This window comes from Salvia hispanica, chromosome 2, assembly GCF_023119035.1.
Source record: "Salvia hispanica cultivar TCC Black 2014 chromosome 2, UniMelb_Shisp_WGS_1.0, whole genome shotgun sequence".
Classification (NCBI taxonomy): domain Eukaryota; kingdom Viridiplantae; phylum Streptophyta; class Magnoliopsida; order Lamiales; family Lamiaceae; genus Salvia; species Salvia hispanica.
The window spans coordinates 24,528,095-24,553,877 of NC_062966.1; the positions used below are offsets into that span (position 1 = coordinate 24,528,095).

At 33.8% G+C, this 25,783-nt stretch overlaps 1 protein-coding gene and 2 non-coding genes across 3 annotated transcripts; all 3 read left to right on the forward strand.

Annotated features, from left to right (window-relative positions):
- Nucleotides 1-9,227: 9,227 nt before the first annotated feature.
- LOC125207776 (G-box-binding factor 4-like) lies at nucleotides 9,228-13,982 on the forward strand. Its single transcript, XM_048107254.1, has 4 exons — nucleotides 9,228-10,155; nucleotides 10,237-10,308; nucleotides 13,313-13,342; nucleotides 13,581-13,982. The coding sequence occupies exons 1-4, from the start codon at nucleotides 9,475-9,477 to the stop codon at nucleotides 13,650-13,652; spliced, it is 855 nt and encodes a 284-aa protein (XP_047963211.1). The 5' UTR covers nucleotides 9,228-9,474; the 3' UTR covers nucleotides 13,653-13,982.
- Nucleotides 13,983-14,823: 841 nt separating this feature from the next.
- TRNAH-GUG lies at nucleotides 14,824-14,895 on the forward strand. The gene has a single exon. It is a non-coding gene; the product is annotated as a tRNA-His (tRNA).
- Nucleotides 14,896-17,754: 2,859 nt separating this feature from the next.
- TRNAH-GUG lies at nucleotides 17,755-17,826 on the forward strand. The gene has a single exon. It is a non-coding gene; the product is annotated as a tRNA-His (tRNA).
- The last annotated feature ends 7,957 nt before the right edge of the window (nucleotides 17,827-25,783 follow it).

Here is a 25,783-nt window from a genome sequence, read left to right on the forward strand (position 1 = left end):
TAATCCAATCAATGAATATATTATTTTGGCTAAATGCCTTGCGAAATGCTTTAAATCCATAATTCGTTACGCTACCTGCTGCCCGACGAAAGGTCTCTGCGCACAGCCGGAACGTATATCTGATCTGTGATCTGTAGCCGTTGCCCGACGGGTTGGAACCCGCGCACAGCCGCCCAGATCCTTATTTCTGCCGACCCTCACGGGCGCCGGATTATCTATATTTGTTATTTTCCGTTTTATCGGATCGTTAGGGATTTAGGTCCCTAACAGAGACCCTATTACCATTTACGGTAAATGAACCAGGACTCATGTTCGTGGATGGACTAAAATGACTAAACGGGACTCATATTCGCAGACGTGGAGCCCGGAGGGAGTAGTAATGAATCCATAAGAAATATGGTAATACGTGTTAGTATTAAGTTGTAATGAGTAAAGGATGCGAAAAATATAATTTGTCTCACTTTAAGGGATGCTAAGTAACTATTATGGTGAAGGTACTTCGAAAGGCATCGTTAACCGACTCATGGATAACAACCCTTCGCTATTCAACTCACATACATGACCGGCTACTTTATGTTTAGTCTCTTTCGTATGTTTTATCTTCTAATCAAACTCTTGAAGTAGTAACACCTATTAGATCAACAGCAGTTTGGCTTCCTTTTTCGATAAAAGGTAACACATCAAGAGATGAACAAAAGGTGTTATGGTCGTAAGTGTTATGAGTGCAACGATGGTAGGTTTTGGTAGAAGTACGTATAAGAGAGAGTACAAATTTTGGGAAGCTTGTTATCACATCAAGGAAGCTAAGTTTGTTGGTTATCGTGGTGGGTTTAACCATCTTAAAATGATTGAACGCTTTGTCAAACACGGTGATGCACTAGATAATATAATTGTGGATCCACGTTCTTTGCTATTGTTAAGGAATATGGTGAGTCACAACAATAGCTGAGGGTACATGGTGTAAAGGTGGAGAAGCAGCCTACTAGATCAAGAAGTAAGATGGAATAATGAGTTGTCAACTATCCGTTTAAGGCAGTTGAGTGTGTAGTTGTAACTGACTAGTGTAGCTCTTATATACTTAGTTTTGGTAGAATATAAAAAATAGAAATTAGCTCATGTTGTAGAGTTCGATCACTTGACTTCATTGAATAAAAGTTCAGTAGATTCTCTCTGCAAAAGTCTTCTTCTCTCCCAAAAATTCTCACACCCAAATTCTAGGGTTCATCGGTTGATTTCTTATGTTAATTACAACAATTGGCGTTGTCCGGTGGGAACTTGAAATCAACGGTGAAAGTAGCAATGGCGGCACAACTTGAAGCTGAAAAGTTCACGGGGAAGAACGATCACGGTCTTGGAAAATGAAGATGCGTGCGGTTCTTGTGCAGCAAGGCTTGGCTTCGGCATTGACTCCGGCCGATACAGATGAAAGCGCACAGTGCTGTAATTCTATACCTTGGTGATAAGGTATCAAGAGAGGTGCAAGCTGAGACTACTGTTGCAGGTGTTTTGAAGAAGCTAGATGAAGTCTATTTGGCCAAATCCTTGGCCAATCGATTGTACATGAAGAGAAGACTCTATTCCTACAGCTTCACAGAAGATAAGTCGATTCTTGAACAACTTGAGGATTTCAATAAGTCCATAGACAATCTTGAAGTTGTAGATGTAAAAATTAGTGATGAAGATAAGGCCATTTTGATATTAAATGCCCTCCATCCCTTCTATGATCAAATGAGAGATGCAATTTTGTATGGGAGGGATAAACCGATTACATTTGGTGAAGTTAATGCTGCTCTAGTGGCAAAAGAGTTATAGAAGGGGGTTGTGAGAAGGCCTGAGTCCCAGCCAGAGTCTCACAACATCAGAAAGAAATTTGAAGAACCAAAGCCTGAGATTTCTGGAGTCGAAGAAAGTCGTTCTTGCCACTAGTGCAAGAAGCCAGGGCACCTAAAACGTGATTGCTATGCTTGGAAGATGAAGCAGGCTTCAGAGAATCAGTCTCACACCAATGTAGTGAATGGGGATGAAGGTGAAGTTCATGAGATAATGAATGTCATGGAAGGCAATGAGAGGGGGTCTTGGATCATAGATTCAGGCTGCTCTTTTCATATGTATCCCAACAGAGATTGGTTTCAAGATCTTTGTGATATTGATGGATCTATACTTTTAGGCAATGATCAGACTTGTAGAATCAAAGGAATTGGCAGCATTATGTTGAAAGTTGATGATGGTTATGTGAATCTGTTGACAGATGTTAGATATATTCCACAAGTCAAGAGGAACTTGATCTCTTAGGAAACTCTTGAGAGGAAATGATACTCATTCAGTTCTGAAAATGGTGAGATGGGGATATGCAATGATTCTCAAGTAAAGATGACTTCAAGAAGGGATGGCAGCCTGTATTTGTTAGAGTTTGTATACTAGAAATCACCTTTCGAGTGATTGAATACTGTTAAAACTCTTATTTTATTTTCCAAATGAATAAACAGATTATTTTTGTCATAATGTTGTTATGTTTTACATTTAATGGATGTTTATTGCATATTTAAATGTATAAGTAACTTAACAAAGTCTAAGTCTTTGTTTTAGTAGACCCGTTGTGGGCGTCGTTCACTTTAAGGTAACACGGTCAGTTCTAAACAAAGAAAAAGAAAAATTTCACAACCTAGATAGGCTTAGACTACCTATCGTGAAAGGTTGCAACGTCAGTCCGATTATTTCTAAGCCTTACCGAAATAAGATGACGTTGGTGTGGTATAGCACTGAATGGATCTAACAATGAGACAGTCTTTATGCTATCTACTGAAAGACGAGGTCTCGTAAATTATTTCTCAATCAATGTACGTTAGCATTGAGCATACGGTATTGATTATGCACTACTTTGACTTACCAAATGGTGCGAGTTTTTCGCAACCCAATAAGCCTGGTATATTGGGTAGTGGTGATTAATATCTAGCGGTGCTAGGATTGCTATTATGTTGAATCGTGCGCGAGGTGAGTCTCGTTTGATAACATCCTCAAGAGAAGCTTGAAATAAGGTTTTATTATTCGGAACCTAGCTAGTTGGAGTTTTATTACTCTATGAATAATAAATAAGATTTTCTTGCTGAGTCATCTCTTGGAATAAATAAGATATTGATTAATTAAGTCCATGACAGACAATGATTAATTAATGGATGTTTCTATCTTAAGCGCGGGAAATAAATATAAAGTATTGGAAACCCGAAGTACTTGTAATTTCGGATTTGGATGGGGAGTGCAATATTACTTCTGTAGTGGCTGCTCGTAATATTCCAATTTCAAGCTTATATTAAATTGGGTTTAATTTAATTGGTAAAAAGTTAATTGGAGGAGCCCATATCCAAAGCCTTTCATAGATCCCTGACTGGGCCCAATATGTGACTTATTATAAATAGGAGAATAAAGGAGACAGAAAATACACTTAATTTTTCTCTAAAATTTTCGGCCCCCCTACTCATAGTGGTGGTCGAATTTTCTCTCCTCCGAGGGAAAGGATTTATGTCTTCTCTATTTAAGTCCCAGTGCACTGGTGAGATCAGCCCACCCTGATATCAGTTCACAGTCCGGGAACGTCAGAAGATTCGTGGTTTTGTACTAAAGATCTTCACGTGGAGAAGGCGCTAACCATCTTCGATTCTTTGGAGAATCATCAAGGTATAATGGCTTAACCTTAGAAAAGCATGTTTTAGGTTTCAATTAATTTAAAGCATGTTATTATTTGAGTTATGAGCATGATACATGTGATAATTACGTGAATAGAATTTGTCTAAATAATCCGCTAAATAGATCTGAATTATCTGTAATTGATTTATGTGAGCGCTTCCACTGCCAACCCCTTCAGTATTACCTACAATCAACTGTTATTCTGGGTGAATCAAACTCTGTGACAAAACCAGATTTGAGGCGTTGGCATTCCAGACTTAGACATCCAGCAGAGGGTAGTTTGAAGGCTCTAGTAAGGGTCTGATTGAAGTTACTGGAGATGATAAGCTTGGGGCTTGTGAGGATTGCTTGCTGGGAAAGTCCAAGAAGCTCAGTTTTCCAACAGGTAAACGCACATCTACCTCACCTCTAGATTATGTGCATTCGGATCTATGGGGTCCTGTATCAGTTAAGAGCTTAGGTGAAGGAAAATACTACATGTCTATAATTGATGATTGGTCTAGAAAAGTTTGGGTCTATATCTTGAAGGAGAAATCTGATGTCTTTAATACATTCAAGATATGGTGTAAAGAAGTGGGAACTGAGAAAGGGATTTCACCAAAGGTCTTAAGAACTGACAATAGACTTGAATACTTGTCAAAAGAATTTGATCAGTTTTGTCAAGAGAATGGTATAAAGAGACACAAGACTGTCCTTGGGAATCCACAACCGAATAGTATTGCTGAAAGAATGAACTGAACCTTGCTTGAAGAGTAAGGTGCTTGTTGACTTCTTCTGGTGTGGGAAAACATTTCTGGGCAGAGGCAGTTTCTACAACAGCCTATCTCATTAACAAGACCTGCTTCTGGAATAGGTGGAGCTATACCAGATGAAAGATGGTATGGTGGTAAGTCAGATTATACAAGAATAAAGCCTTTTGGATGTAAAGCTTTTGCACATCAAAAGCAAGGAAAGCTCAATGCAAGAGCTCTTCAATGTATCATGCTGGGATATCAGAAAGGAGTCAAAGGCTATAGGCTTTGGTGCTTGGATCCAGGAAAAAACCCTAAACCCAAAACTAGCCATGATATGTGATACGCTCGCATTTTGCACTATTTTAAGGCCATTATTTGGTCCGTTTTTAATGTCAAAGTTGCATTACATGTCCATTATTTGCATATATTATCTATTTTGGTATTTTGACATGTTTTGTGAGAAATGTACATATTTGAGCCTAAAAAGGGAGTAAAAATGCGAAGTAGGAAATCTGGAGCTTCTCCGGCGACTGCCGCAACACTTCCGGCGACCGCCGGCGCTCAGCGGTGAAAAAGACACGCCCGGCGGCCGCCGGGAAGTGCGTGGCGACCGCCACAAAGAGTCAAAAGCTTCTGGACTGCGCGCGGCGACCGCCGGCCAAGGTGCGGCGGCCCGCCACAAAAATGCGGCGCGCGATAGCTGTCTTCAAACTCAATTTATCGGAGATCCTGAAGTCTGATCAAGTCTTTCTACACACAATTCTCTTCGTCTTGAAAATATCTACAAGATGGTACAAGAATTACCTCAATCGGAGTTCTGTGGAGAGAGTTATGGCCGTTCTACTAAAGCCGCGCAAAGCTGTCAGCTGCAGTCTAGGCGGAAATTTGAAAAAGGAAAGAGGATATTACCTTGTGAAGCCAAATCTTTTCCTTCTACTATGGGCAACGAAAATTACATCTTTCCTAATGCTTGGAGGAAACTTATTACCAAATTTAAATCCTTTTCAAGCTTATATATACCTCATAACCTCATTCATAGAATCCAACCCTTCCTTAGCCCCCAAAAGGGGAGCTTTCATAGCTCCTCCTCCAACCCTAATTCTTCATCATCTTTTTTCCAATTACTTCCATAGCATAAATTTGAGAGTTCTTCATTGTGCAAGGGGTTGGAGAAGGATTTCAAGAACATCAAGAACGACAAAGATTCAACCTACGGGTTTTATTTGCTTTAGTTTTATGTTCCAAATATTTTCACTCCAATCTATGTTTTTAGCTTATTCAATTATGTCTAACTAAATTCATAGGATTCTTTGGATGTGTTAGTAACTTTTATTGGTTTATACAATTCCTTTTTCTATTTAATATCCGTTTTTTTATTTTGTTTCTTCCCTAAGTACATCTGATGTTGCATGATTGAGTGACACAATCTTGTATGATTTAATATAGCTTGCTTCATAACTGTGAGAGAGTTCTAGCGAGTTAGATTCACTTAGTAGACGCTACAATTAGTTTCCCTTAAAACGGCACTGTTAATTGAGAGTGAGGACTTTTCAAGGGTCTTAGGAGCTTTTTGGAGTTACGTGTTAGGATTGACAACCCTAATTTTGTAATCAACGTTTGTATCGCATGAGCATAAGCTAGGTGACTCGTCCTTTCAAAGTATAAACTGTGCTAGGGTATTGTAGTTGAAATTTGTATAACCATAACTGTGAACGCACATCCCTGGGATTCCCTTATCTCTATCGATTATCTCCGTGTTTTCTTTGCATTTAGTTGTTATATGCTTTTTATTGTTTTTAGTTTTCAAAAGTTTTTCAAAACCTACTTGCTTTTCCAGATATTAATTGAGTCTTAGTAGAGGATAGACACTTTGTGTTTGCCTTTTCCGTGTTTGATATCCGGTATTGACCTTTGACTATACTATATATACTCTGTATACTTGCAGGTTTATTTAGTGCTAAAAAATAGTGCATTAATATGGAAATCAGTGATGTTCACTTTGAGGTGGAAGATGATCAGTTGGAGCAATTTGATAGTGTATCTGATGGTGGTGTTCAAAGTGAAGTCACTGATCAGCAACCAGACACTGAGGGTCAAGCTGGTGGCCCTGAGGCTCAACAATCAGATCTTAGAAATTACCAACTGGCCAGAGACAGAACCAGGAGAGAAAATGTGAGACCTCCAGCCAGATATAGAGACAATGAGATGTTGTTCTATGCCTTACATATAGCAATGGATTCAGGCTATGAAGGAAGAAATTGATTCACTGATCAAGAACAAGACTTGGATCTTGGTAGATAAAGCTGAATTTGGAAAAGTTATTGGCTGTAAGTGGGTGTTCAAGAAAAAGTTTGAAGCAGCTCAGTCAAATAATGTACTCCCTCCGTCCCAGATTTATAGTCACACTTAGTTATGGCACGGGTTTTAAGGAATTGGTGGAGTGTGTGATTAATGAAGTGAGATGGTGGAGTGTGTAATAAATTAAGTGAGTTGGTTGAAGGTGGGTCCCTTTTTGACATTTTGGTTTTTTTTTTTGTGTTGATAATGGCATTTGGGTGTAATTTTAGTGAATAATGGGGTAAAATTTTATGTCCAAATATGGAAAATTCTAAACGTGACTATAAATGTGGGACGGACTTTTATGGAAAAATGTGACTAAAAAACTGGGACGGAGGGAGTAAGATTTAAGGCAAGGCTTGTGGCAAAAGGTTTCATCCAGGAAGAGGGAGTTGATTTCAATGAAGTTTTCTCTCCAGTTGTCAAGCACAGTTCCATCAGAGTTTTATTGGCAGTAGCAGCAAAAAGGAATTGGGAATTAGAACAGCTTGATGTTAAAACAACATTTCTAAATGGGGATCTAGAGAAAACTATCTACGTGGCTCAACCACAAGGCTTTGAGGTTCCTAGATCAGAGCAAAAAGTTTGTCTGCTCAAGAAGAGCATATATGGTCTCAAACAAAGCAGTTGACAGTAGTATTTGGAGTTTGGTGACAATCTGTCACAGCTGGGATTTTGTAGATCATTGTATGATAGTTGTGTGTTTGTGAAGAGGCAGAAGAATAAAGAGCCTATATATCCTCTGTTGTATGTAGACGACATGTAGATATCAGGACAAGGTATAAATGAAATCAGAAATGTTAAAGAGCAGTTGAGGGCAAGTTTTGAAATGAAGGACCTTGGTGCTGTTAAAAGGATCATTGGCATGGATATAGTGTGGGATAGAAGCAAAGGGAAGTTGTGGTTGTTTCAAACGGAATACATTCAAAAAACTCTCAGAAAATTCAAGGCTGAGAACATGAAAAGCACAACCACACCTCTGGCAATGCACTTCAAACTGTCAAAAGATCAGAAGGCTAGTGGAGAAGAAGAAAGGAGGGAAATGGAGTTAATCCCTTGCTCTAATATAGTCGGGAGCCTGATGTACATGATGATTTGTACAAGGCCTGACATTGCTCAAGCTATTAGCAACACTAGTAGATACATGGCTGGTTTTGGTAAGAGACACTGGAGTGCTCTGAAATGGACTATGAGATATCTCAAAAGGGCTGATAAGCTTGGGATTTTGTTTACCAGAGAGAAGGTGGAGTAGAGAAAGACCCTCTGGCTGGATTTTGTGATTCTGATTATGCTTCTAGCCTGGATACAAGAAGATCTCAGACAGGTTACATCTTTACTTTGTTTGGATCTGCTGTATGTTGAAAATCAAATTTGCAGAGTGTTGTTGCTCTATCAACTACTGAGACTGAATACATGGCACTTACTTCAACTGTGAAAGAAAGTAAATGGCTGATGGGATTGATATCAGAATTTGGGATAGAGCAGGAAGGTGTTACAGTTCACTGTGACAACAGTGGAGCTATATGTTTGGCTAGGCATCAAATGTTTCATGAACGGAGTAAGCATATTAATGTGAGGCTTCATTTTATCAGAGATGAGGGGGAGAGTGGCAGGGTGAGAGTTGTCAAGATAGACACTGCCCACAACCTTGCTGACATGCTCACCAAGCCTTTGAGCAAAGAAAAGTTTGAATATTGTTGTAGGCTTGTTAGTTTGTACATAACATATTTCTGATTTGTTGTTGTGATCACCAAGGTGGAGATTGTTAAGGAATATGGAGAAGCAGCCTACTAGATCAAGAAGTGAGATGGAATAATGAGCTGTCAACTATCGTTGAAGGCAATTGAGTGTGTAGCTGTAACTGACTAGTGTAGCTCTTATACACTTAGTTTTGGTAGAATATAAAATATAGATATTAGCTCATGTTGTAGAGTTTGATCACTTGACTTCATTGAATAAAAATTTTGTAGATTCTCTCTGCAAAAGTCTTCTTCTCTCCCAAAAATTCTCACACCCAAATTCTAGGGTTCATCGGTTGATTTCTTGTGTTGATTACAATAGCTATTATATGGGTGGGATCGCATTTCTCAAAACCATGTGGAAGATGAAGTATTTGCGAGAAATCGTGCAAAGGACCAACTTAAATACTACATTTACGTCTTAACATTCTTTAGACTCGATTTTCTTATTTTCAATTATCTAGATTTTGACACTTGATTGTTATTAAAAGATAAACGTTTTCATTTGTTTTATGTTATACACTGCTCAACTATAAAATAACTTCTTCTTAGATCTAAAATATGTAAGATATATAAAATTATCCAACTATGATATGTATATCCAAAGTCGCCTGGTATCAAGCACGACTTTTGGTTAAAGATCAGCACTATTTCCAGTCAAAACGAAGCCTTCTCTGGTATAAGTCCTGCAATTCCGTCCAGTTCCAACAAGAATCGTTTTGAAATTTACTTCACAGCGCAACAGTGATTTCGGCCTCTTACCAGCGAACACGTCAATATCCCCAAATTGGCATCCATTTGTCAAAATCCAAGCACTCCAAAACCCTAGGTAGGTTGTCCATACCTTCAAGCATCACATGGTATAAAACTCTGTGTGATTTCGTGTGTATGAGGTGATGCATACACATTTTGCGCGTGAAAGGGAAATGCTTGGTGCGATCAAGCTCGATGCGTGCTGAATTGATCGAAGGTCTGATTGTGTAATGGCGTCGTCGTCGGAGTTCATGGCTTCTTCGACATCCTGCGATTCGGATCACAAGCGCAAGCTCTCGGTGTGCGCTTCCACCTCCTCGACTGTAGATTTCCTTAGGATTGATAGCGGCAGCAATGATTTAGCCTCCGGTTCTGGATTTTTGAGCAATGCTCGTGTGAGAATAAGTTCCGCTGCGGAGAGTGGTTCGAGTACGTTGCTGAATGCGGAGATCACGCGTCTAGACGCGGCTGGGGCGGTTACTCCGATTAGCGATGGAGAGAGGGAGCCGCCGAAGACGGCTAGGAAAACGGTGGATGATGTGTGGAGGGAGATTGTGGCGGGGAAAAAGTGTGAGAAGAAGCCAAAGGAAGAGATGATGACTCTGGAGGATTTTTTGGCCAAGGCCGGTGAGGATGAGGAGGACGCGGACGCAGAAGCGGACGAGGATGCGAAGATAAGAAGTGTGGAGGTGAAGGAGGAAGGCTTAAGTGGAAGGTTTTACAGTTTCGAGAGTGGTTCGGGTGTGATAGGAGGGGCACTGAGTGGGGGTTTGGATGTTGGGGGTTTGGGTCGAGGGAGAGGGAGGAGAAGTTTGAGTTTGTTGGAACCCATGGATAAGGCGGCGCAGCAAAGGCAGAGAAGGATGATCAAGAACCGGGAGTCTGCGGCTAGGTCTAGAGAGCGTAAGCAGGTGGAAATTTGTGTTTTCTGGATAGTTTCTAGTGATGAGCCTTTCCTGCTCTTAATGATCCGTTTTTTTGTGATTTGTTAGGCGTATCAAGTGGAATTGGAGTCAATGGCAGTGAGACTGGAGGAAGAAAATGAGCAGCTGCTAAAAGAAAAGGTAATTTCAGTTTACATGCGTTGGCTATGGAATTCTTGTTTTCCTGTTTTGTGTAAATACTTTGGATTGGTTGACAATTCTCTTCAACGACTTATGTTGCCTGAATTTAAGGTCGATTGAGATGATTCAAGTATAATTTTGTTATGTAGTATCAAAGCTCAATCGAACGTAGCAATGTTTTCATCTTTTGCTTGGTTATTAATTATTAGTATCATCTTTTTAACATGGTAATACGTATTTTTTTAAGTAAGAATAATTAGTTGCCACGTTGTTTTTTCATTTGTAACTGTCAAATCATCTTGATGGTCCCTTCGCTGTTGGTATTTCTTTTTTCACCTCAGACGAGTATTTTGCCATTTATATTTTGGCTGCAGCAGAACTTACTAAGCTGCAAAGTCTATTCATGTGTGCCCCCGATCTCTTAGCCCAAGCATTGTAGTATTATCAGGAAACGAATATCTAGCATGCTCTTAGACACTGAGTTTTGGTGAATGCAAGGAGTCGTCTCTGGGGTTGGGTCTTCCACTGTGGTGTTTTAACATCATTCACTATTTTGTATGCGTGATTGCCAGAACTAAATAGTTATCTGCTTAGCAGTGTCCCAATATTTTTACTTGGCGTAATTCTGTCAGTAAAAGATAGTTATGCTAGCAGTGTAGTGTAAGCTAAGAAAAAGAGTGTATGATAGGTAGAGAGAGCAAAATGTGTACTGAGTATCTTGTTCCTTTCATTTGGCTAAAATGGGGTTTTGACGAACATAGATGAGTTTCCCTGTCTTTACTTAGAATGGTTCATATCCTTATGGAATTGAACTTGGGTAAGACAACCAGTCTGCAATGGCTGTCTATCCCATTTAGGCATGTCCCTCAGGAACAAAGCCTGCCTATCCTGCTAATGGAAATCAAGTCTATCCTGGCAAGAAAGATTGCGTTCTTCTTTTACATACTAACTCATTCCGGCAAAGATAGTTTAGGTTATGACCTAATGTCCATTTTAATAATTGTAGTCCACTTTTATTGGTAACGGTGTATTAATTTTTCTTTTCCCTTAATGTGCACGTACTCAATTCATTTCTGAAGTTACCGATCTTTCGATCTTGATAAGTAAATAAGGGTATACTTGGAAAATGTATGTTCTTTCGCTTTCTAAGTTTATTAAATCCATTTCCTTATTTGTGGAAATTGGGAATAGAGGGAGTACTACTTATAACGATAATAATTCAAATTTGCATAGTATGTGTGTGCTTTTCTCTAACAAGTGATGTCATGCATTTATGTAAAATGTATATCCAACTCTCTCTCTCAATCACACGCGCACGCGCGCGTACACAGTTTGTTAAATAAAGCATGGCCACTGATTCGAAATATAAATGCATTTTGGGAAATTGGTAGTGACAGCTGTTTACTAAACCAGAAGTGTTATTAAATATCTGCCATGGCGCTTTTCTGGGACGATTCTTTTTAAAAGCTCCATCGCTAGGATGATTTGTGCCAGATTTTGATGGTGGCAGCCATAGCGGTCGAGTTGTCATTTTCAGCCCATTAACCTACAACCCATCCCATTTACTCATGGCACTCTATTTTTACCTAACTGGACTATGGTTCAGTGTCCAGTTCAGTAGTGCCAACTACCAAATAACCATCCTGCGATTCAATCAGGAAATACCAGTTTGAATTCCCCAAAACTGGATGATCTGCTCTTGCAATTTTTGTAAAAAAAGGGATTCTTCTTTGTGGGGAATATTTTTGCTTTATACCTCTCTTACTGGTTACTGATTATCTTCTCAAATTGAAGTTTCTGATCCAAGCCATGAATTTTAAGTAAACTTGGAAATCCCTTTAGCCACAAATTTTTCATCAATGGTAATTCTAAATTCACTCTTCATTTTATAAAGTAATTAATTTGTGGTAGAAGAAAAAGAGGAATTTTTTTCTTAGAAAGATATCTTTGCTCTATATTTTTTAACTGATTTGAGAGTGCCATGATAACTTTGGGAGGAAGTGGGAATTTGCATAAATAAAAGTGGCAGAAAAGTGCATTTCTGATCTGAATGGTGTTACCTCGGCTTTTTATATGTGGATGTTGATGGGTTAAATGGTACTAGCAGTACTATTATATTTTGGGGGCTGATAAGCATAAGTTGAATGTTATTTTGTGGGTGCATATTACTGTTTGTATTATGCTATTATATTATACTATCACATAAGTTGATTAATTTGTAATACTGAGTGGACTGCAAGTTAAATTAGTCCACCTGGCTGAACCACTGCTTAGAGTATGCTATACTGTATTTTATGTTTTTGTTTTCATTGAAGCATCTGGTATCCTTGAATTCTTTCTTGAAATCGTTATTCTAGTTACAAACCAGTTTATTTAACGGGAAAGGTGTCTTAAGTCATGTTTTTCTTATGTTATCTAGTATTTTGTTTGTTCAGATATCAAAATTGCTGTGTGCTTTCTTGTTTCAAGGCTGTATATAAAAAAAATCTAGTTCTGTAAATCTAAATAGATTTAGATTTATAAGAATACAAGAAAATGTATTGTGAATTTTGGGGATTGAGCCACTTGAGATTTATTCAAATATTATGAGCTTCTGGTTGGTTATTGGGGATACTAATTTTATGGAATGAATAATTTTGTATGTCCTGTATCCATATCTCTTTTTGCTGTGTGAAAGTATTTATCCATGTTCTTAGGATCAGCCTCTATCTGTTACTCTAGGTTAACTTTGACATAGTTGCTTCATGAATTTGTACTTTTCTGTCCTTAATTGACGGTAATTAACTTCTTTTGTTGTAAGGGATGGAAATTTAGTTTTGATGAGCTATATTGTGCTTTATGTGATTTCCTTAATGGTACTGTCTATCAGCATGTCTTATAACTACTGTGGTCTAGGAAATTGATGTATGCCATTTATAGTTGTTGGTCTCAGGATTGTCCATCTTATATTTTTACAACTTTCCTAGTCTCACAAATATAATGTTCATGTCATTTCCAATTACAGGCAGACCGGACAAAGAAGAGGCTTAAGCAGGTATGCATTTTCATCCATATATAGCTTTGTCAGCAAGCACTTCTTTACATTTTCATATTTTCTGCATAAAAATAACTTTGATCTTCTATATTTGAATAGCTTGTCAATAACATTGAGACTCTCTCTCATGTTGCTAAGTTTCTAGAAAAAGCTCCAAGAGATTTTGATTTTTGAGTCACATAAGCTGATCACCACATATTTATCTGAGGAGTGATGTTGTGCTTGTATGTTGTTGCAGCTTATGGAGAATGTGATTCCTGTGGCGGAGAAGCGAAGGCCACGACGGTTGCAGAAAGTTCGGTCAATCTAGTGATGAGTGTTTTGGGTGACATAGGGAATTCCAGAAACAGTATTAGCTGATGCTGTGAGGTTTCTTTAGCAGTGGGATAAGGATTAAATGGTGTGATGAAGCAGAGTAGAGAGAGAGAGAGACTGGACAAAGTGGTGGTATAAATTTAGAAATACAAAAGATATATCTGAATCAGAGGCTGTATTATCATGTTGTGTGTTAAGTTATTGATCCTCCTTAACATTGAGTTCCAACTAAGAGGAATAGATAGATTAATTGTACCATGTAAATCATCTGAGGCAGAATAAGAAATATCACTAAAATAAGTGAATGTTACCTTTTGTTTTTTCAGATAACTCTTGTCACTTGGTGCAAATCATTTGAGACGACATTTTAAACGCTTCTACTTGAGAAACTATTGATGTAATGTAAAGGGTGGTGGAGTTTGGATTCATGTTCACACATCATCATTGCACAAATCAATTATGAAGTTGATTCTACGAGAATGCTATCTATATGTTTGGAATAATTACTTGAAGGTGGTGTACGATTTGCAAGATAAAATAATACCAAGATACAATCTAGGTTTAAGTTGTGAGATTATTTTAGTCATAGGGGGTTAACTATGATTAATTATCCCATGATTATCCATCTAGGATTGAGTTGTGGGGTTGAATCTCATGAACCAAACACACAACAAATTTAATCTCGGATACAATCTTGCAAACCGAACACCCCCGAAGCATTTTGGATATGAAGAATATAGTTGTTCGGATAAAAAATGGTATCCCCTTCGTTCCACCATAATTGAGGTGTTTTTTTTTTTTTTTTTGCACGAAGAGGAATGAGTGATTATTATGATTGAGTTTAAGTCGGCCTATATTAAATTATGAGATAGAATAATGTAATGTGGAAAAAATTGAAGAAAATAAAATAAATAATTGTAGACCGAGTATGACTCAACTATAAGAGTCCATTCAGTTTAAAAGATTAAATCTCATGATCAAATATGTACTATTATGTTTGGTTTATGAAATTCAATATCACAACCAAATTCTAGATGAATAATCATATGCTAATGAACCATAATCACCCCTTTTCAACTAAAATAATTTCATAACTTAATTCATGATGGATAGTCATAATCATACGATAATAAGTAATAGCAACCTACCTAAGCAATTGACATGAAGTGGCTGTAGTTTAGTGGTAAGAATTCCACGTTGTGGCCGTGGAGACCTGGGCTCGAATCCCAGCAGCCACACTTCAATTTTTTATTTTTAATAATTTCGTTGCCAAATCATTCCTATTTATATTAATACCCTTAAGCTTAGTCAATAATTTAGTTATATTTTGGTTACTTTATTTTTTTTATTATTATTTTGAACTCTTGCATAGGTTTTATTATTTGATAGTATTATGCATCTTGATTACTCTAGTTTAGTTTCTAGCTTTGGATTACGCTTCAATGTAACATCTTTTTATCAACAAAAAAATTATTCTATTATCTCTCTCATCTAAGTACATGCGATCTGAAAGTTCTATAAAAATTTGGTGCATCTGCACATCTAATTTCAATATATGCCCTCCCTCCGCCATTAGGAGTTTTATTCCTTGACAGCCCGAGTTTTAAAAAATATTAAAAAAAAATGGATGGAAAAAAGTGAGAGGAATATAAGTCTCACTTGTATATATATTAGTTTTAAATGAAATATGAGTGTAATGAGTTAGTGGAATGTGAGACTCTATTACCCTTTATAGTAAAAATAAATTGGGACTCTTATTTCGTGGACGAACTAAAATGGAAAAACGGGACTCCTATTTGCGGACGGAGGGAGTAATAAATTTATTTTACAGTAAAACTTTGAATGTCGACATAAATTGCACGACAAATGAGTTGAATTGTCTTAAACAACAATGAATGACAAGGACATGTCCAACTACAAAAATGAGTAGAGATTTAAATAATTTAGCCATTTAATGACACTCGTTTCTAAAACTACTAAACTTTATAGATTTAGTTAATTTTCGACTTCATTGACTTTAGAAATTGATTTATGCCGTTGTAGAACATAGTATTCTACCAATAAAATAAAATTTTATGACAAACTAATTCAACTGAAGCTCAATAAATGAATATTTGCTAACCTATCAACTTCTGATACTGTAATAGGACTTAGGAGTAGGTTGTGATTTTATTGTAGTTTTAATTCTTTATTAAGCAGTAATAAATAATGGATTTTGATGACACCATAATCATTGGGCCTAAGGGTAGCCCATGTGTAATAAAATTCACGATACATTACATAATAACCATTTAATGAAATTATGTAAATGTCACATGTTTCATTGAGAGCGTTAAAAACATTGGTGTATGGGATATCATTATTATTTATTACAGTGAACTAAAAAAATAGTCTCTGGACTATACGTTTATCTCGCCAGTGAACCCTAGACTTTAAAAATATTCCCAGACAATCCTGGACTAAGTGTTTATCTCGAAAATGGTCTTTTTTTCACTGTTTCGTGACGAAACTACCCTTTTGGGAGGTTTTGGGGGTTTTGGGCAATTTGGTCTTTTTACATTTTAAATCTGATATTATTTCAGTTATATACTAAATCGATATTATTTCAAAATTATCATTCTTCTTCCATTTTGTCATCCTTCACTTTGTTTCTTTATTTCAATATTAGATTTGATTTTATAAAATTAAATTTTAAATTTTGATTCTTAAATATCAATAAATTTTGTTAATTATTAAAATTACTAGTGTTAAATAACAGATTAATAGTTTTAATCAATATTTGATAGCGTCTAATATTTAATCAATAAGGTACGACGACACCTTAGTTTTAATCATAAATAGATCATATAACACGATTTATTCCGAATAAATATGCATCTAATGTAACACTAATATAATTTCCGTTTATTAATTTGAAAAGAATCAAAATTAACTAGAAAAACAAAAATTCTCCTATATCAAATTTTTAGTAGTATCAAATTTTTAGTCAACCTCATAATATGTTTAGTCAAATTCTCCTATACATTAGATGCATATTTATTTCGTACTAAATCGTGTTATATGATCTATTTATGATTAAAACTATTAATTATTGATTAAAACTATGGCGGCGACGCACCTTATTGATTAAATATTATACACTATCAAATATTGATTAAAACTATTAATTTGTTATCTAATAGTAATTTTAATAATTAAAAAAATTTATTGATATTTAAAATTCGAAATTTAAAATTTAATTTTATAAAAGTAAATCTAATATTGAAATAAAGAAACAAAGTGAAGGATGACAAAAGGAAAGAAGAATGATAATTTTGAAATAATATCATATTTAGTACATCACAAAAATAATATCAGATTTAAAATGTAAAAAGACCAAATTGCCCAAATCTCCCAAAACCCCCCAAAAGGGTATTTTCGTCACGAAACAGTGAAAAATGACCATTTTCGAGATAAACGCTTAGTCCAGGGTTGTCTGAGGATATTTTTAAAGTCCAGGGTTTATTGGCGAGATAATCGCATAGTAAAGGGACTATTTTTGTAGTTCACTCTATTTATTAATACTACTAATTATCTATTATAAGAAAGTTTACAAATGTTCATTTAACTTTATTATTTTATCAACTTTCATGGATTTAACTCTATAGTATTCACAATTAAGAAGTAGTAATATAATAAATAAAATAATGGGTTTTGAATTGGTGTACTAATTCAATTTACATAGATAATTTTATGTACATTTCTGTGAGTTTATAGGAAAAATAGTACTACTGCCTTTTTAACTAGCACTATCTTTTTCTTTTGAAAATGAATTATTGCAATAATAGATGATGGAAAATAGGAGAAGCAATTACCAAGAACTTTTAATTGTATTTTCATGTACTCCTTATCATTGCAAGTTGCCTTTATTTTCGAGATATGAAAGAGTCAGTGATTAAATAAACACATTAAAAAATTCAGTGTAAAACAACACAGTTAACAATGCTTTCTCGGAATTAGCTCCTTGTTTTTTGGACTTTGGTTTGTAGCAACTTAATTAGTTTGCTACATGTAGTAATTAGTTATAATTATAATTATTTTAACGGTTTTGTCATTAAGTGGCTGTAGTTTAGTGGTTAGAATTCCACGTTGTGGCCGTGGAGACCTGGGCTCGAATCCCAGCAGCCACACTTACTTTTTTTAATTAAATTTGTTATTACTAAATAAAATGATTCGTTAATTAAAAGTTAAAACTTTTAATATTTTGATTACTTGTTCACAATGGTTACGTCGATTGTGAAACGGTAGTAAATTTATACTCCTCTTGACTTAAACTAATTATTGGCCCTAACTAACATTGATTAAACATTAATGCAGAGTTAGAATTTTGTGACTGTTCAAAAATAAAATTTCAATATAATCAAAATCGAATCATGAATCGATGAAATTGTATAGCACAATTATTCTTTAGAAACACTATTTATTAAATTTGAAATTCTAATTTTGATTGATATCCCTAACGTCATCGAAATCATTCTCATACTAAATTTTATTCGTGCAAGCTTTTTTTAAATTTATCGACCAACTTATGGATTTTAACATGTGTTAACATTCCCATAATACTTTTCTTTAAAAAAATAAAATAAAATAAAATAAAACATAAAACATTCCCGTACTACATATGGATATGTTGCTAGTTATATGGTACTTGTCATTAATATTATAAACATAGATAAATTTATAAAATAAAATACAATGAAAAACATGGTAAGTAATTGTTAAAATGGAAAATCGAAATGATGTGAAGCAACACCAGCATGCAATTCATTCTATTCTGACATAATTTCAGAATATTAAAACATTTCTTACCTTCCCATTGCTCTTATGGGCCATATTACATTAAATTTTATTTACTACTCGAGATTTATTCGAATAAAGAAACCCACAATTGTAAATTAATAACTAGGAGTACTACTTATTTAATATGCCGCACATAACCCACCAGTTCTTCAATATTCTCTTTTATAAGATTGTTGTCCAAACAAAACATAATCAAAAGTCCACAAAATATAACACAATTTGTTACTAAATAAAATATCCACATTTTAATACAAATGTGTACATACTCAGTTATCTTTTCAACACAGTACTCCATCCGTCCCAATAAATATGAAACATTTAGTTTCCGGTACGAGATTTTATGAAGTGTTGTTTTGTGAGTTGATGAAGAGAGAGTAAAGTAGGAGAGAGGGAAAAGTAGAGCGAGTGGTGTTTCCATTTTAGAAAACGTTTCATTTTTAATGGGACAATCCAAAAAGAAAAATATTGCATTTCTAATGGGACAGAGAGAGAGTATTTTCTAGTGTTTATCGGTTTAAGTTGAGGCCATTATGTCATCATAGACGTTATGCATAATTATTCTGTCCTTCTCTAAAATAGGCAGTGAACACTGATTTAATAAATAAAACAATTGATTATAAATAAAAACTAATAGTACTATTACTCTTTCTGTTCGTGAATAAGAGTTCTGTTTTCTTATTTTAGTCCGTTTGCGAATAAAAGTTGAGGTCCACTTTTATCATAAATGGTAAAAGGGTTTCACTTTCCACTAACTCATTCCACTCGCATTTCATTTAAAACTAATATATACAAGTAGGACTCATATTCCACTAACTGTTTTCCACCTATCATTTTTAATATTTCTTAAAACCCGTGTAACTCATAAATTAGACTCACAGTGACGACGAAGTGATTACTATACAATTATTTTCAGATTGTCAATCACGTGAGTGTCGGCAGAGGAATTCTACTACATTAACAAGCTGTAACCCAAATTTTTGTCATAAGTCAATTATATTAATTGTTCTTTTTATTATTTGATTATTAAGTATTTGGTGAAGATTGACCGGTTCCAATTATTTCCCAAATCATGATACATACAAAATTAAAAGGCTATAATTTACAAAAAATAATATAGAAGGTGACTTTGTCGGTTAGCTTGATATGCAGAAAACTTGGATTTAGCACATCATACCATACTTCTTAATTAGTTGATGATTTAATCGTATCAAATTCAAACTGATTTCAATAGGAATTAAATCGACCGATTTGACAGTACTAAATTTGTGTTTTAACTCGTGGAAAGTGAACTTCAAAGCTTTCTTAAAGAAAATTATAGGTGCTATAAATGATGACTGGTCAATTAAAATCAATCATTTAATTTGATGTTCTATCCATCACACACTATTAGAAAAAAAAATATATTTGTATGGGTTAATGTTGGAAATAATAGGAAGTTTATCCAAACATATCATTTTTATATGAAATTCAGTATAAAATATAATTATCAAATGCATTTTAATTATGTAACAATATTTTCAAAAACATCCTCAAAGTTTGCTCGTGTATTTCAAAATTTTAATTTATCCGACATAATTTTACTACTGAAGAAATAGGGATATCGTAACTTCACGAAAATTAAAAATATTATTATGACTAAACATGTTGAAAATTATGTAGAATAGTAATCTGAATAAATATTACTAGTACTCCAAATGAATGATAAATATTGGGCAAGATCATTTTATTATGAGACAAGGTTAGTTATAAAATCTAAATTAATTTTTGAATGGTATATTAGTAATTTAAAGTGCATAATCTCTGTCGTCGAAGGTGTGCAGACTAGTTATTTAATTACTCCCTCCATCTCATTCAAGATGGTCATCTTTCATTTTTTGTTTGTCCCAGTCAAGATGACCAATTTCCAAATTTGAAAATAATCTCACCTCTTCTCATTAAAATCTTCAACTACCTTTTTCCTTTCAATTTTATTTCACCTAACAACACTTCATACAATCCCGTGCTACTCAGGAATGTGGTCATCTTGAATATGATAGAGTATTGGATATAGTAAACGTGCATTAGAGTATTAGGAATTTTAGGGTAGGATTTGAGTTTAATTAAGATATCTTATACACCACTTAATATTTATAAATTAATAGCTATAATTTTAAAGTATTAATAATACTTAGTATTTAATTTTAAGTAAAATTTATTAATCACTAAGAATTACTGTTAGTTTTGATTTCATTTAGTGACATGGAGAAAATCAAATAAATAAATAAATATGTATATGCTTTTTCCAACTAAAAAAAGGCTGCTGCGAGCATGTCTTTTCAGTTAGCTGTACGTGGCCCATCTGTCTGCCACGTGGCTTTCGCTGCGTCGTTCGATCTGAAAGTTCAATATTCGCGCGCCTTTTAAATATTTCCACCGACGCGCGTGGTTTTCAACTAAATCAATTGTCGCGTGGCATTCCACCTACATTCGTTGATTACAAATTTACAAATTACAATAAAAGACTTTGTGGTGATATGTAAAATTATGAAATTAGTTAAAATTTAAATAAATGGTCCCATTACGTAGCAATAAAATAGTTAAACAATATATTATCCATACATAATTATTTTATTTATAATTAAAATTATTATACTATATTATTAATAATATGGAGTTCACTCTTCACTAATAATACTATTTACATTAACTTTTATTTCTCTCTTATTTTATTAATTATAGTACATTAAAATTTATATTAAATCAAATGTTTATATTTTTTAGGGATAGAGGGTGTGTATTACACATAAGCAACTAGATTTTTATGTCAGGTAATAATTGCGAAAAACTTTAAACTTTAATATTTTTCCAACAAGTATTTGAAGTTACAGAACGTTTACTAGAATTAATTAGACAGATTTCAAAATTTTCTTAACGCTTTGCCCAATTAATATGCAAGAATTGTGAGAGCATTAAAAAACTAGTGCATCGCTTTATTTGTCATCGTTCTAATCTCTTAATGGATAATATAAAAACCAGAATTATTAATCTTTATAAAGTACTAAATGTTAAGTTCCAGGAAACTAATTCTTACAAAAAAAGTTTTTTGTACTAGTATAAAATTAAAAGTGGAAAATCAAAGGTTTATTGAAATAGAAAAGGCAATAGTACAAAAAAGAAGTCCAACTCCAAAAGTTGCTGCATAATTGATGAGAATTTGTTGGGCAGCATGAAATTTGGTCGGTCATCCTGGTAAGTTGATAGTATTTATTTGCTAGGTTTTTATTTTTTGGTAATCAACAATTCTATTGGCGGGCTCGGTTATTATTGCTCGCGCTGATTTGTAGGCATTTCAATGGGTGAGATAGTTGATCCAAGGGTTTAAAGCTGCTTCATACCCAAAGACAGAGATCAATTATCTGACTATTTGATTAAGGATAGATGAGTTTCATACCACTCGACCACGTCCCTAAGTTTATTTGCTAGGTTTTTTGAGTTAACGAAAATTCGCAATGTTGTTTTTATAGTACATAAACTATTAGAGTCAATTGATAGAGAAAATAATATATTAGACACGATAAGAATATACTTCTATTAAACTGGCCTTGTAGTTAGTAAATCATAGTAGTATAAATTATATTTAAAAAAAATAAATATGACATATTTATATCTATACAAATATGTATAACTTATCATTGCCACGAGCATATATAAAAATTATAACTGTCAATTTGTAGGTAATATGATTAAAACTTTTCGTACATGTATATTGTATGAACAAGTGACAAGGGTGTGTTTTTTTGCACAATAAATTTGTTGTACACTGAATAAATTCAATTTATTATGCAATTGCCTATAAATTATATAGGGTGTGTAATTTACCCTTAAAAAATTAAATACGATGGATCCAAATATATAGAAACTCAGGGGAGTGTTATATTGTTAATTCAATGCTTAATTGCTAATTATAATTCAATAATAGCCATTAGATGTTCAAATTAAAGGCCTAGATCATCAACCACGAAATGTCAATACGATCAACAAAAAACGTCAATAAAGCCATAGGATTAATTCAAAAAAATATCAATAGGGGTATTAATGTCAAGTTAAGTATGATTAACTTTTAAAAGAAATCCCAAAACTTTAAATTCATATAACATATATCAAATTAAAAATAATTTTATAAGGATTCCAACGATATACTACATGCATATGTTCCGACGTCAAAATTTGAAAAAAAAAATCTAGAATTTTCGTATTTTTCGTATTACACAGGTTAATGTCAATGCAGCTAAGATAAAATGTTAATATAAAGCATATACAATGTCAATCCTAAATTTGTGTTGACATTCTCAAAGCATTGTGTTGATATTTTCGAAACACTATATTGACATTTTCATCCAAAACCTTAATTTGGCGTTTTTTTTTATCTTTTTCGATTAAATTAATAAAAACGAAAATTACACGTGGCAAATTGTAGACCACACATTTTTAAAATCATGTGGCCTTAAATTAGTTGTAGTTAGCAATTAAATGATGAGTTAGAAACTCATATATAAATATATTTCGCCTGCGATTTAATTTGTTTTGGGAAGTAATTTAGTATTCCCGACACAAGTAATTAATTGAGTCGTGGAGTATTATTTATTTGAAATGTCAAAGTTAGTGAATGAGTCATTTTCTTTACAAAAATAAAATTTAGTCCCTTTTTACATTATTTATTTTTCTTAGTTTACTTATGCAAATATGAACATACATTGAATCTACATCCTTTTGTTTCTGTCTTCAAATTATGCGTCACATGTCCAAAGATGAAAAAGTTTGTCTTCTTGAACCAATTTTTTGTTTCTAGAGAAATAATAAATCAAATTAGATAATAGTAATATATTAACGTCGACGATTAATTCTAATGAATATTAATCGTCGTGGCCTAATAATTTACAAGATGGTGAAGCGTTAGCTTAAGTTACTATGAGACTTTTCAGAAATAATTAATTCATATATTACTATATTTTATGATGAAAAATAATTTGTGCTATGATTTTCAAATCCAACAAGAAAAGAATATTACTTACATTAGTTAATTTTTATGGAGCAGATAAAGTAAATATCATAGAATTAGGACTTCTGGATTTCTGGTTTTTTTAAACTCAAAGTCACACCCTTTTTTAATGCGTCCAAGGAATTAATTTGCCATATATTCTGATTAATATTCATTTTCACTGTTGATAGGTAAGCATAGTTTATAAAGGTGGATCTAACCCTTCATTTTTCACATGGCAATGTGTGTCTTTGAAGAGAGAGAGAGATCACTTTTATATGATTCTATTGTTTGCAACACGCTATTGCTTGCCCTTGCAGTTTCTTCAATTATTTTTCATAATTATTGCAATTATTTACTTTTTATTTTTTATATAGGGAGCTCCTTTAATTATTTTATATATTTTGACAATTTTATGTCTAAGATGAATTCTTTTTTCTCTACAAAAGGATTTAATTAGACCTATTGGAACGATCCTCAAACAGAGATAATTATAATTAGAGATAATTAATAATTTATACTACTACTTAAAATAATAAAAATCTACTAACAAAATATCGCATGCTGTTTGTATAGTTTATATTCCAATTATTGTTGTACTAAAATCTCAATTGCCTCCTCGAAATAAATATTGGTGTGGCCACGGTGTCATTTACTACTTATTATATTAGTATGACATTTTGTTGGACCCAAAATTTAACTAAATTTTAATTTCATGTTTGGGGATATTTGGACAAATGTTTGTTGAAATTAAAATTTCTTTTGGCATTTTGGACCACTTGTTGGCCTAAGTTTCCATACCTTTATGTCGCACTAAAATGGGTATATAGAATTTCGAGTTTCTTCATTGTGGGATCTATTTCACTTTGCTTTGTTATTGTTCTTAGCCTGTTTTTTATTATTAAATAGTAACAACTTCACTTCTATAGTTAGATCTATAGGTACCCCATCCTTCATTGACATGAATATGATCATCTTATTATCTTTAATAAGCAAGTCAATTTGCATTTAGTTTCCCTATCCTTCATCGACATGAATATGATCATCTCATTACCTTTGATCAGTGGGTCAATTGCATTTTGTATGACGATATTTCAATCTTAGGTATTGATTTAGTAAGTTGACTAATTGTTTCTTCGCCTTTTAATTTCTTAATTGTTGTTGATTGACGGTGTGACGCAACATACAACACATTTAAAATTTCTAAAACTACCGATTCACACAATTTACGCCTATCATATTTTCCTTTACAAGTCTTTGGTTATGAAACAGTATTAAAATTCTCAAAAAATACTCATACCATCCGTTAGTTGTCGTCACCTTTAATTTGTGAATCAGTTTAGCTCATGTATGACGATGTCTCAATTTTAGGAACCACTTGTAGATTGGCTAAATCATATTCGTATTCAAGTTCATACTAGATGGCCGGCGTAACTTAAGACACATTTATATTATTAAAAATGTCAACTAGTGCAGTTTAAGGTTTGGTTTAGTTGAGATTGAAGAAGACTCATTGTGCACATAATTATTACTCACTTCTTCAATCAATAATTATTTCAGGTTGTCATTTTCGTTCATCCACCAATAAATGTTTCGTTTGCGTTTTTACTATTTTTGTTATAGACTCTACATTCTACTAACTTTACCGCATTAATATTTTATTATAAATGTAACTTTTACTCCCTCTATCCCATGGTAATTGAAACATTTTTTTTAGGCTCTACTAATATTAAACTTTATTAAGATATTCACCGAGAATATCTTAATTGGGATGGACCGAGAATATCTTAATTGGGATGGGTTGGGAAATAATACATGGAACGTCAAGTATGTGATATCTTTGGCCAATTTTACAGTGAAAAATACTAGAATTATATTAGAGTTCATAGTTTTATGGTCCAATAACAAATTAAGCAAAGTTTTCATTTTAAGATATATTTAGTTCTCATACTCTTCTTATTCCAGTCAAAGTGATACATTTCTATTTTGACATAAGAATTTAAGTAAGTGTTCAATAAGTTAAATTTTACTCCTCCACGATAGTTTGATTCATATTCTTTTGATAATCTTCTCATACTTTAATTACAATTTACACCCAACAAAACAGAGGGAGTATTATTGGAGTATGTAATTACACCTATCAAAACAGAGGGAGTATTAACTTGGTATGTCTAAATAGATTAGAGAATTTTTAATCCATTGTAAATGCACTAACAACTTCTTAGTAAAAAAAGTGAATAAAAAAACTCAGTGATACATGTGCCGCCGCC

Coding starts and splice junctions, on each gene's coding strand:
- LOC125207776 (XM_048107254.1), top strand. CDS start 9,475: ATGGCGTCGTCGTCGGAGTTCATGGCTTCTTCGACATCCTGCGATTCG. Junction 10,309..13,312: donor AGCAGCTGCTAAAAGAAAAG/GTAATTTCAGTT, acceptor TTCCAATTACAG/GCAGACCGGACAAAGAAGAG. Junction 13,343..13,580: donor CAAAGAAGAGGCTTAAGCAG/GTATGCATTTTC, acceptor ATGTTGTTGCAG/CTTATGGAGAATGTGATTCC.